The sequence below is a fragment of the Pelobates fuscus genome, chromosome 1 (genome assembly GCF_036172605.1).
Source record: "Pelobates fuscus isolate aPelFus1 chromosome 1, aPelFus1.pri, whole genome shotgun sequence".
Lineage (NCBI taxonomy): Eukaryota > Metazoa > Chordata > Amphibia > Anura > Pelobatidae > Pelobates > Pelobates fuscus.
In genome coordinates, this window is record NC_086317.1 from 283,904,673 (window position 1) to 283,918,785 (window position 14,113).

Genomic DNA, 14,113 nt, shown 5'->3' on the forward strand with positions numbered 1-14,113 from the left:
GCTATGGGAATGGTAAAAAAAGCCAATAATTATAATTATTTTCAGAGAAACTTACAGAATCAGAGAAAGGAATAGTGAATGATGTTTAATCTTTTTTTCCCCCCTTACTCTCTTTGTTGTTGAGGTTAGGCTGCGAGAGACTTGATTCCATTCCAGTAAGGCCTGTGGTGCACACTATTTACTTCCAGCCCTTAATCTGATAAAATAATAATTCTAAACTTGTTATGCATTGCAGAATACTAAGAATATGTTTCTAATTCTAGTCAAAATGTTTTTTTGTTTTGTTTAGACAATTCATTATTTTGTTTGAATTAACACAATGTTTTCATTTCAGGTTTTGGCTTTGTAACTTTTGAAAATGAAGATGTTGTGGAAAAAGTCTGTGAAATCCATTTCCATGAAATAAACAACAAAATGGTATGCTCTTTTTTTTTTTTTTTTTTTTTTTTAGCTTGATCAAAATCTGACCGTAACCATTGCATTGACATATAAAAAGTCATTATCTGTCCCAAGGATATATAAACCTTGCTGAAGGTAAATGTGTGAATTGGACCTCTGTCTCACCATGCAAAATTATTTCTCTTGTTCTCTTGTGTACTGCATCTTGAGGTCACCAGAGGGCATCATGTAAAATCGCTGGAATAGCCAATTTTGAAAAAACATCCTACCCACCCTTAGTTACAACGTAGTTTTGCCGAAATGTTGCAGTTTATTTTTAATGTCACTTTAATTGGGTGCTTAGTGAATTAACTACTCTGCTTACACAAAAATAAGACATAGCCCTAGCTTATTTTCGGGTGATGCTCGTAACCTAAGCCCTATGCCGAAAATGAGCCCTAGTCACTAGTTCGCTAATCTATGTTCGGGGAATTTTCCCCAAACATTGATTTGCGTGATTCCATACACTAGTAATCTAAACTATGTTGGTGGAGGTTTCCCAGAACATAGATTCGCTGGGATTCCATGCCCTAGTGAACTGGTCTATGTTCGGGGGAATTCCCCCGAATGCAGACCTGCTTTTTAGTACATGTTTGCTACCGTTTCCCCCTGAAAATAAGCACGAGTGCTTTTTTGGGGGGGAATAATTTATATAAGACCCGGTCTTATTTTCGGGGAAAGACTGTATTGCTGGATATGTTTTTTTTTGTTTGTTTTTTAAGTTAGCATTTTTGGTGGCTGTTATTTTACAGCTTGGATATATTTACACTTAATAATTTTTAAAAAATACCAGTACATATACATGTTGATAATTGATTTTAAAAAAGCACCGGGTTATGAATTGCATAATTCCTGATTTTAAATGTGAACAAATATGATAAATACTAGAGAGGAGTTTTATGTGTCTACTAAGTGGTCCTTGAAATAATTGAAAACCTTTGTATATTCTATATATAGTATTTGCGTTTTTAGTTTATGATATGCAGACTTGACTGCTCTTTCAGCAGTTCTTTATTCTTTGCTATAGACTTTCAAGCAGTTAGATGATCACTGATAGTTAATATGAAAATGTATTACTGAAACTGTAAGATATATTCCATATGATAACTAGTGGGAAGTTTTATATTATTATTATTATTATTATTATTATTTCATTTTATTATTTAAATAGCGCCAGCAAATTCCATAGCGCTGTACAATGTATTAGCAAGATGTGATGCCTGTACACAGAGCCACTACTTCAGCAAGGTTGTGAGAGAGATGACTAATGGAATTGTGTTGCACTGAGATTTAAAATAAGATACTGTGTGCTTCTGGTGAGCATATTCAGAGCTTAACATTGCAAAACCGTTTCTTAATCACATAATGCCGAAACAAAATAATGTGATTAAAACCAATGGTGGCAGCGGCCAAAGAAATGTCTGTCAAATCCAATGTAATTGAATGAACATTTATTCCTCAAGACGTGCAATTTAAACAAGTAGATTGAAAGATCAGTCTTTTCAAAAGGGGAAAATACCTAGATATTGGGCATGAGCAGTTTATTGGAGTAATCAGAGGCATGCAATAGCCCTTTGAAATATGTTTGGCACTTCAGAAGTAAAACATGATAGTAATACATATCGTGCAGGCCTTCCTTGCTATAGTATTTTCAGGTAATGGATGTTCAAGCATTCTAAAACATTTCTTGGTGTCTCGTGTTTTGTTAGAATCAGTCATAGTTACATGTGAGCACATGGGTGCAACATTTTGTGTTTCAGCCAGTGATGGACTAAGATAAAGGCCATAAAGCTGTTTGTTAGAGCAGTGTTATTAAATGTGAACGTTGATCGTTCGTTCTTTTCCCTTTCCTCTCTTTTGTAGCAGTCCTACATTAGTGATGGCTATGAAAGGATTGCTTCTGCACTTCTAGCAGTTTGTCATGATTTGAACACTCTGTTGATGCTTGGTACCGAAAGTTTTGAATAGCCCAACTCATATAAATTACAATGACTGAATAGTTTGCAGCCTTGTAAATATGAAATGAGCACCATTGTTGGAAGATGCAGGACTTGGTGTAGAGAAGCTTTCTGAAAATACCTGCACAGAGAATATGGCTAGAACTACGGTGTGTTGTTGTCTAATGGCAAACACGGATGGTTGCTGACGGCAAACACGGATAGTTGCTGACGGCAAACAACAGAGGGTTTTAGGAATGTTAGGCTTTTTTGAGAGTTAGTTCACATGTTGTTTTTGCAGTGTATGTTTTGTTCATTAAGTATACAGTTGTAACTGCATTAGATACCCAACAGTAACTTTTATCCCACAAGCTAGATCTGCTTCTTGTGCCCTCCTCAACATAATTAATATTCTGTGCACTGTACCACGCAATGTGATTGCTCCATGCACCAAATAAAAGGATCCAAGTCTACTTCAAATGTTAACATTTTCTGTTTTGCAATAAAAGTCCATATATATATCTAAATCTAGACGTCTTATAATTGTGATAAATTGTAAATTATCTTGCAGTATGTGAGGTGAACAACGGGATCTCCGAGTGAGATCACTATTGTAATAATTCATTCCACTTGTTGATTCGCCTCATTTACGTTAAGCGGTTATGACCCCAGTTCTGCGCATTGCCTGAAGTGCAGGGTCTGTTTGAATTATGCATAGCAAATTGTTTCATTTTTATGCTGCTCTTTGAGTCATATACTTTAACTACTGAATTTACCATTTACTATTCAAAAGAATATACGTTTAGGGTTAAGTGGGTAATCAATTTTCATACTTCCATTCCTTAACAGTTGAAAGCATGAATTTGTAAAGTATATTACTGTAGTTTGGATTCAAACGATCTACTTTATGGATAACTATTCATCTAGCACATTGTGTCTCAATAAGTGATAGAATTCTGACTACTTTATTTTTATGTGTTATTTTGTGAGTTTATTTATCTAATGTGTATGCAATGCTATGTAGCAGAGCGAAAATTTTGGGAGAGCAAACCTATTTAGTTGAGATTTTAGAGTACCTTAGTTAAATTTTTTGGCGGGGAAGGGTAATTAAATTTTCACTTTAATGTCAATTCTGTACAAAAATGATGTCTCTTTTCATCAACACGCATTGTTTCAGTCTTAAGCAGAATATGCATGTATAATTTAGGGATCGACCAATTATCGGCCGATATTCAGTATTTTCTGCAATATCGGCATCGGCCTATAGAGATACCGATATTGCCGTTAATGCAGACCAGGACCACCGGGCCCATGACAAGCCTGGTGGTTGTGGGGGGCTCGCAGCAAGCTCTTACTTACCTTTCCTGCAGCTCCCTTCAGCTCCCCTATCTTAAATCTCACAAGTCCTGCTGCCATCAGAGCGTTGCCACGGGTTACCATGGACACGCTCCGCACGGCACGCTGGCCGCGAGATTTAGACAGAGGAGCTGAAGGGAGCTGCTGGGAAGGTAAGTAAAAGCTTGCTGCGGGCCCTCACTGCACAGTCCACAGTCCCTGGCCAAGTAAGAAGCAGGGAGAGGGGACGAAAAAAAATATTTTTCAAATATTTTTTTAAAAATTTAAATGCCCGCCCCCCACACACTACACAAACACACACTGCATTCATTATATGCATACACTACACAAACACACACTGCATCCACTCGACAAACTCACATACTGCATCCACTACACACACACTGCATCAACTACACAAACACACAATGCATTCACTAATCAAATACTCTCATCAAATACTGTATCCACTACACACACATATTCTTGAAAATAAAAAAAAATACTGACCGGAATGTATATTTTGTGCATTTACCTTAAAGGACCACTATAGGCACCCAGACCACTTCAGCTTAATGAAGTGGTCTGGGTGCCAGATCCATCTAGGATTAACCCCGCCTGCTGTAAACATAGCAGTTTCAGAGAAACTGCTATGTTTACATATGGGTTAATCCAGCCTCTAGTGGCTGTCTAATTGACAGCCGCTAGAGGCGCTTCCGCGCTTCTCACTGTGATTTTCACAGTGAGAAGACGCCAGCGTCCATAGGAAAGCATTGAGAATGCTATGCTATGCTATGTACTGGCTGAATGCGCGCGCGGCTCGTGCCACGCATGCACATTCAGCCGATGATGGGGAAAGGAGGCAGAGAGTAAGGGATTAACCCCTTCCTCCCCCCAGAGCCGGGAGGGAGGGGGACCGCTAGAGACCCTATAGTTTGTTTTCCTGGCACTATAGTGGTCCTTTAATAAAAATAAAAAAAAGTTGCAGAAAAATAAATAATAAACATGTTTAGTTAACAGTAGATTAGTGTAGAACTAGTTTATTTTTTCAAAATGGTAAATGTACAGAATATCGGTAAATTATCGGTATCGGCTCTAAAAAAAAAATCAATATTGGTCGATCCCTAGTTTAATTGCAATAGTCCAAAACGATCTGTATTCACTATCATTGTCTTTTTGCATTTCGCCTTGTCTGTATTAAGACATTTTCACTCAATTAAAAAAAAAAGGTTGAATTAAAAAAGGTTGAAATAAAATAATTTAAAATCTTATCCAAAAATATGAAATTATGGCCTATATTGGCTGGTAAGAGCAGGGGTATCTTAGAATCAGGAATCCTAGGTCCAAATCCTGGCCACACCACTGAAACTAGTTAGTCTCCTATGGTAATTCACTTGATAATTTATAGCCACCTCCCTCACATCCTGTAACTCGCTTGAGCAGGTCCTTCTTCATATTCCATTCTATAATTGTAAAGTGCTGCAAAATATGTTGGTGCTGTATAGATGCTAATAACAATCATTATATAAAAATGATTGGAGCAGATAAGAGCGCTAAAAGGCATTCAAAAGGGTTATAAAAAAATGGGAAAAACACTTTCAAATAGTAACAATATGGTTTAAAAATTAATGTATTTTAATGAAAGATATATAAATAAGCATCTACATACTTAAGTGCCAAACACCATTAGGGATTGAAAACCCATAACACACAATGAGTTAAAAAGTGAAGAGCAAAACACATCTATAGAGTACACTCAAAAATAAATATAGAAAATTAATAAAAGTGTATACTTATGTTGATATTGTTACTCCAAGTTGAGGAATTTCATATGCACATAGAAATAGAAAAATAGACAACAGTGTAATCCTGTTGAATATATCATAAAATTATAACATCTAAAAGAGATGCGTCTTACATTAAATAGTACAAGATTTATTAACAATTAATTTAAAACCAAACAGAATATATATTTCTGTAGCACAGGTCTGGAAGATAAGAATGACTGTCCCACGCTAGATGAGAATAGGTGAGTTTATGTAACACATCTGCCGCTACTCACGAAAGCTTTATCCGTGTGTCAGTGCAGTCTCGATGACAACGTTTCCCACCGCGCAGCTCCGTCTCCGGAACAGTTCTATTAGCGATCAAATATGCTGCGTACTTCCATGTCTCCGCCCACCGCCTGGCGTCACTGCGCACATCTATGCATTTCGCCTACGGCTTCGTCAGAACGTGGTTTGTTTATATTCACCCTCTCTATAACTAATAATGTAATCACTAAACAGTGACTTAGAATGAATTGGGGAAAAAAAAAACATTTCAGTTTTCAGTTCGCATTTAGTGAATAAACCTTACAATTTCACAAATCTCCTTTCCTATATTTTCTGGGACATATGCTCCCCACCCTACATATATACACTGCTCAAAAAAATAAAGGGAACACAAAAATAACACATCCTAGATCTATATGAATTACATATTCTTCTGAAATACTTTGTTCTTTACATAGTTGAATGTGCTGACAACAAAATCACACAAAAATTCCAAAAATGGAAATCAAATTTTTCAACCCATGGAGGTCTGGATATGGAGTCACACTCAAAATTAAAGTGGAAAAACACACTACAGGCTGATCCAACTTTGATGTAATGTCCTTAAAACAAGTCAAAAAGAGGTTCAGTAGTGTGTGTGGCCTCCACGTGCCTGTATGACCTCCCTACAACGCCTGTGCATGCTCCTGATGAGGTGGCGGATGGTCTCCTGAGGGATCTCCTCCCAAACCTGGACTAAAGCATCTGCCAACTCCTGGACAGTCTGTGGTGCAACGTGACGTTGGTGGATGGAGCGAGACATGTTGTCCCAGATGTGCTCAATTGGATTCAGGTCTGGGGAATGGGCGGGCCAGTCCATAGCATCAATGCCTTGCAGGAACTGCTGACACACTGCAGCCACATGAGGTCTAGCATTGTCTTGCATTAGGAGGAACCCAGGGCCGTCCGCACCAGCTTATGGTCTCACAAGGGGTCTGAGCATCTCATTTCGGTACCTTATGGCAGTCAGGCTACCTCTGGCGAGCACATGGAGGGCTGTGCGGCCCCCCAAAGATATGCCACCCCACACCATTACTGACCCACTACCAAACCGGTCATGCTGGAGAATGTTACAGGCAGCAGAACGTTCTCCACGGCGTCTCCAGACTCTGTCATGTCTGTCACATGTGCTCAGTGTGAACCTGCTTTCATCTGTGAAGAGCACAGGGCGCCAGTGGCGAATTTGCCAATCTTGGTGTTCTCTGGCAAATGCCAAACATCCTGTACGGTGTTGGACTGTAAGCACAACCCCCACCTGTGGACATTGGGCCCTCATACCACCCTCATGGAGTCTGTTTCTGACCGTTTGAGCAGACACATGCACATTTGTGACCTGCTGGAGGTCATTTTGCAGGACTCTGGCAATGCTCCTTCTGTTCCTCCTTGCACAAAGGCAGAGGTAGCAGTCCTGCTGCTGGGTTGTTGCTCTCACACGGCCTCCTCCACGTCTCCTGATGTATTGGCCTGTCTCCTGGTAGTGCCTCCATGCTCTGGACACTACGCTGACAGACACAGCAAACCTTCTGAGCTGCACTACCTGAGCCACTTATGTGGGTTGTAGACTCCGTCTCATGCTACCACTAGAGTGAAAGCACCGCCAGCATTCAAAAGTGACCAAAACATCAGCCAGGAAGCATAGGAACTGAGAAGTGGTCTGTGGTCATCACCCGCAGAACCACTTCTTTATTGGGGGGTGTCTTGCTAATTGCCTATAATTTCCACCTGTTGTCTATCCCATTTGCACAACAGCATGTGAAATCGATTGTCACTCAGTGTTGCTTCCTAAGTGGACAGTTTGATTTCACAGAAGTGTGATTGATTTGGAGTTACATTGTGTTGTTTAAGTGTTCCCTTTATTTTTTTGAGCAGTGTATTTGCACCAATGCTTTCCCATGTGAAATCATAATGAAGGATGGGCTTGCAGTTGTAGCAATTTTCAAATGTCACTTGCACTCTAAAAGTGGCGCTTATGTTTAACCATTACAATGATGCCTGTATATTTATGGTTTCCATCCTCTATGCAGCTGAAATGCTGAGCAAATTGTACCCGATGGTTAGGTGATATTATCCTTATCACGCAATAGTTCACAGCTGGGTAATGTTCATGCAGAACTTTACAGGTTGCAAGCAGCTATCTACAAGGCTTTATACACTGCACCTTCCAAACCCCCCCCCCCCCCCCCCCCCCCATGGGTGCATTGTTCCTCTGATACTCTATTTCCACTAGAAACAGAAAATGTATGTTAATGTATATTCTAATTTAATCCTACTACTGCATTTCTGTCTGTCTCTCTTTCTGTGTGTATTAGTAGATATTTTTACTCTATCTCCTCATTTTGTCAAGCATAGTTCTTGCTTCTCCAAACACTGTCGTTATGTATGCATTGTATATTGGTCTTGTATGTGCTCACAGAGTATAAATTCAATAATGGAGCTTTTAGAGCGGATAAGATCAAAGCAATCTTCTTAGCATATGCTGGAGGCCTGACTCAATATTTGACTTGCTAATTCTTTCCTAGGGTGCGGAAATATTGTTCATTTTGTTCTTACTTTTACGTACAACAAGAATAAAAAATAATGCATTATAAAATCCATTTTTGCCCCTCCAAATAATCAAAATTGGTGTATCTTAGCCGGGTTTAGGTTCTGCAAATATTTATGATGAAGCATATTTATATATTTATATTTATATTTATAAAATATTTCATCAGGATGGATACATTGAGATTTCTCTTGTTTTCAAGTGTCCTGGGTCTTTGTCCACAAAACATTGCATTGTTACAATAGGATACAATATTACAAAAATACAATATACAAATTATATATACACACACATATATACATTTAATACATAACAGGTAATAAATATATTCAACCATGACAGGTGCATTCTGTGCTGAGGTTTATTGCCATAGATCTCTTAAAAGATATCTTTTATTATATAACTTTAAAGTAAAATAAGTGGGGAAACTGTGTTAAAATGGTTGTGGGAATAATATTGTTAATTTTGTTTTTACTTTTATGTACAAGTTTTAAAAATAATGCATTGTCTGAATGTAAATCCATTTTTGCACCTTCTAAGAATTAAAACTGGTGTCTCTTAGCCGAGTTTAGATTCGGTCAATATTTATGATAAACGTATATTTTCTTATTGAACTGTATAGTAAAATTAATAGGAAAAGTTTGTTAAAATTATACACACCAAACATATACTGATATATTAATTCTTGGACATGTATCAATTTGTAAGAATGAAAAATTTCTTTTAAAATGTATACATTAGAGAAGACCCACATTTTAGACTATGCCGATAGTAATTTGGCTTAATCACAGCACATGGCTTGTACTTAATATGTTCACTTACACCTGTAAGGGTCCATGTGATTTTTGATGGCTTGTAACATAATGTGATATGACTAATGATACCACATATGATGACATTGAGGCTCTATCAGCTATGTTGATTGCTAAATCTTTAATCATCTTAATTGTAATAAATGATTATTGAATAACTGCTGCAGCACTAATACAAATAAGATAGCAATTGACTTACCAGTCCTTAGTCACATTAATCTGCAAACTCTCCTCAACATGTGTCACATGAAAGAAGATTATATGGCGAACTACAGTGAAAGAAATACTTGCTGAAATAAAATATGCAAATTCATCTATACACTGTGCCAAAGTGTTATGTCTCCTTCTTATCCCATAGTTCATGGCTTGACAAACCCAGGATGCAAATATACCAATCATTTTAATGCTGCCTTCTAAAATCTTGGGTACTTTTAAAAGATATTGATAAGGGCATCTATTCTTTCCATTAAAAAAACTCCAATAATAATAGTTTGGTTGGCTCCAAACAAAGTCTATCCTTCATTTTAGAACTGGAATGTCCAGCCCTTCAAAAGTTGTTGGACTATATTTCCCTTGATGCTCTTTGGGCTTCTTTGTATTCCATGCTCACACTAGGAGGTAGTCTATGCTCTAGACCTCTAGTAGCACATGTGTAAGATGAAGTGGTGTTGGTGATTAGATTATCCCTTTAATCCATTACGGGTGTGCTAATATGTGGGAGGAATTATGTGCACCTGGTATAAAAGGGTTATGTACTGGTTCATTACAGAATAGCATTGTATTACTTAGCTGCATTAGTCAGTGGGCCATTACACAGCCCTTCGAACTGGGTAATCACATATTTGGATGTCTGTTTGTTTTGAATGCTTGTTTCCATTAATCTGTTTGAGATGTGTATTTTGACATTATATCAGCATTTCCTAGAAAGCCGATTGCACTTCAACTGTTGTGAATGGCATACATTTTGTTTTTGATGTATTCCTGGGAAAACATAGCACCTTCTTGAAATATGTAGCTTTCTTCCTCCTTTGATATCCCAACAGTGAAACCATTTTTAGTGACTGGCAGAATCTAAAACAAATGTCCATTTTGCTCAGATATATAGCACATTGTTCCTTTTCCTGGATTTCCTTTTAATGTGTGTGTTAGATCTGAAGTTGCTGGACAATTCTGTGCACCTTCATCCTTTCCTTTGTGTGTGTTTTGGTCTGTTTTTTAAATTAGTTTTGCGCCCCCCCCCCCCCCCCCCCTTTGGACAACTGACATTTTAAGGCTTTCATCTTTCAGCTGGTTATAATTCCGAGCTCTGGCTTGCTGACACCTGTGGAATATAATAACCTGTTTCCTAGTGGAGTTAGCTCTTTCTTTGTGTTACTGGCGATCGACCAAGCGAGAGATTGGAGTCGCAATAAGAGATAAAACCTTTTGAAACTGATGTATGTGGCGGCACCTTAAAGAGCGAGATGTTAAACCACAGCCACAATACATAGGCACATTAAACTATTCAAGGTTAAAGAAAGTACAGGAGGAGGTTGAAATGCAGGTCTCTCTTGTGATTGATGAATAAAGCTTCAAGGGAACACTAACCAGCACCAGCTTAACTTTTTCTACTTTTTACAGTGTACTGAAGAGTTAACTATACTATAGGAGAAGCTTTTACTGACAATTATTAAATAACTCTTTAAATAACAACCAGGTCCATGTATTCCTAATGGTGTTGATACTGTTTCTGCCACATGCTTTTATATTCTAATCCACATAATTCTCTGCCAGAATTACAGGTTTAGTCCTATATTTGCTGGACAAAATAATGTGCAAATGTTGTACCTAGGCTAGGTCTATGGACTCATATGCTTATGATTTGGGCCTAGGGTGGGCAGCAGAAGTCAACAAAAAGTACTGTTTCATATAAAATTATTAATGTTTTACTTACTGTATCTTGTTATATATCAGGGTATTTTATTATATATATTTACGATCAATAGGATGGCCAGAGTATAAACGTATGCAAACAAAATATGAACGTGTTGTTTATGTTTTTGCTTATAGATGGCACATATGTGCAATGGTACATATCTCCCTAGCCAGTCAGCTGTTTTTACACACAAATGATATGATGCCACAAAAGGAGTCCGAGTTAAAGGTTCTGTGTACGGACTCCACAGCCCTGATACATGCTACATACAATTTACCAAGTCCCTAGAGTTTGGAGTACCCACTTAATAGTTAAGGATGCAGTTTGTTTATTTTGCAGACTGCAGAATAAGAGTCACTATTAAAGAGTACAAAATGATCTGCTTATTTAAGATTATCTGTGATCCTAATCATCGTATAAATCTACAAACTTATTGTATTTCTGTACTTTTGCAAGACTCTAGGTAGCCCCTGAAGGTTCGAGCACATAACCTTTTGATTTTTCAATGGTTTCAAAGAAATGTGGAATGAAAGAGTAGGTTTATAAAGAGTGGTGAGGAGAAATAAAAGCCTTCAGTAAATAAAAGCATTTCAGGAACGAAAGGAGCCGCTGCTGTGTGATCATCTCATTTTAGTTTAATGCTCACAGTTGGTATGTGGTTATTTGTGCAGATTCGGCCCATTGGCATTTACTGTGCATCATACTCATTGAACTGCAGTTTGTGTTATGCCGTTATTCCTAAAGTGTGCATTGCATCAGTCCCCATGTCAAGGCTGGTTAGTGTAGCAGCTCCTTTGGTTTCCCTTAAAAGCTGTCTGTGCCAAACTGGCTCACACATAACACACTTTTATACGACCTCGAAGAGTTCTTTAACCTTTCCGAGATCAGCGAGCCATTCAGTGCAAACAAAGGGTTAGGCTAAAATAATCTTTAACTCGAATATGCCAAATCGAACTGAAAATAATATATTTATACTAGGAGCTTTATCTGAGATGAATACATCCTAGTTCCATACCAACATTCTATTCTAGTCTTTTATAGACCACTGATATGAGAGAACCATCATTTGCTGTGTGCAATTCTCCTACCCCTGTTGCTGCATGTTCCATCTTGCCACCTACTGGTTATGTTCTGCCACTCGGCATGTTTTTTTATGGATACATTTATATTCCTTTCCCATATGCTGTGGACACTTTGGGTCTGGGATTGACTCAGCCAGCATCCTTTTCCTATTTACACCTATTCTTATGCAGACTTTGGATATGTAGTAACTTGAATATGCACACCACAGATCATCTGTGTTTACAGTCTGTTAAAATTTGCCTGTCTGCAGAGAGATGCCCATTGTGTTATTGTGATATTTTTTAACAAGGAAGAACAAAGGAGTGGTAAATCAGCTATAGGGCGATTGCAGGTCTTGTTTGCTTAACAGCCTCGATGCTACAGGTAAGGTTTTGCAACAATAACAGGTTGTGCCTTATTTGAAAATGGTGCGACATTTGGTCATTTTAATAACGTGTCCCATGTGTGCTTTTGCATTGTTGGGACTTGCTGCAAGCAGAGCTGGATTAAGATTGCCTAGGGGCCTAGGTAGCATTCCAGATTAGGGAACCATGGGCTCTGTTTATGTGGCTGTGTGATGGCTGAGTATTGTGTGTGTGTGTGGATACTAAATGTTCCATATGTGAGAGTGTGTGTGAAGTCACTGAGTGGTGTGTGTGAGGGAGGGCTGAGACCTTTGTGTGTGTGTGTGTGATGGTTGAGTGTGCCTGTGTGTAGTGGCTGAATTTTGTTTGATTAACAAGTGGTTTGTGTGTGTGTGTGTGTGTGTGTGTATGGGAGTGTTGTGTGTAGTGTTGGAGACATTTTTAATTTGTCTCTCTCCTGCCAAGCAGGAGAGGGTGTAATCCTTGGGTGACCATTGTGGAGCCATGTTGTCTGAACCAATATTAAGAGCTTTCTTAGCCCTAGTGCTTAGTCAATGACTTAGAACACTGGCTATGGTGCACTGAGAAGTGCCAGCAAACCTCTAGGGCGCTCTTAAAGAGATATGCACAGATAGAGAGGCAGACCCCAAAGCTCCCTCAAAGTAGTAAGAGATTATAGGGCTGCGGCTCATGTTGCTTTCCAACTCTGATTGTAAGTAACTTACTTCCTTTTGGTATTAAAGTTATTACATTTTTGTTACTTGTCTTATCAGATTTGCTGAAGGTACAGTCCACTGCCCAAATACAAAATAAATAAATAAATACATAAAAATAAATTACCATTCAGTAGATATACCGCCATTGAACATGTGCATGCAATTAATTATGCAGTTTGTCATTGGGAGTATATCTAAACACAGCTTGCAAAAGTTACAGATCTCTTGACTACAGCATTTGCAAACCCGCCTGTTTCCTTGCAACTCCCACATCTGTCCATCATTTTAATTAGTGCTTAGTCCTTCCTCTGTGTTAAAGGAACATTATAGGGTCAGGAGTACAAACTTAATCCTATAGTGTTAGAAACACATTTTAGTTGGCTGCCCCTCCCCCCCTCTTGCCACCCTTAAAAAGGCTGAAAACCTTTATTTGGTTCCACCAACGCTCTGCCTCCTTGGCTGAGATAATCAGAATTGTCTATCTCAGAAAATCTAATGCTTTCTCGTAGGAAAGTTTTGGGAGGCTACACTGTACAATGCCACGCTATCAGCATCTCCTCATACTGATGCATTGAATCAATGCATCTCTATGGGGAATGTTCAGCTGAACGTTTAAATGCCTGCAGGGACAGGCTATATGCACCATAACAACTACAGTAAGCTGTTATTCTGGTGACTATAGTGATGTCTGCAGTTTGCCCTTCTGTGTGATTGATTTGACTGATGGTTTGTGGGTACGTTTGATTGACAACTGAAACAGAACCTTGTCTAAGATTTGCCCATTGTCAAGCCTTGTCTGTTTAAGTGCTATACATAAAGAAAAGTAGTCTCTCATTTTCGTTACACATTTTTTTTTTTTTTTTTTTAAATAGAACACTCATGGAAAAAAATAAAGGTT

The 14,113-nt window shown here is 38.3% G+C and overlaps 1 protein-coding gene across 8 annotated transcripts in view; it reads left to right on the forward strand.

The window, feature by feature from the left end:
- The window catches only part of MSI2 (musashi RNA binding protein 2), a 547,507-nt gene that overhangs the window by 379,542 nt on the left and 153,852 nt on the right, over nt 1–14,113 (forward strand). For all 8 annotated transcript variants that reach the window (XM_063457454.1, XM_063457455.1, XM_063457458.1 and 5 more), the window contains exon 8: nt 335–417. In XM_063457454.1, the coding sequence (XP_063313524.1) occupies nt 335–417 (83 nt within the window). The remainder of the gene's footprint in view (nt 1–334; nt 418–14,113) is intronic.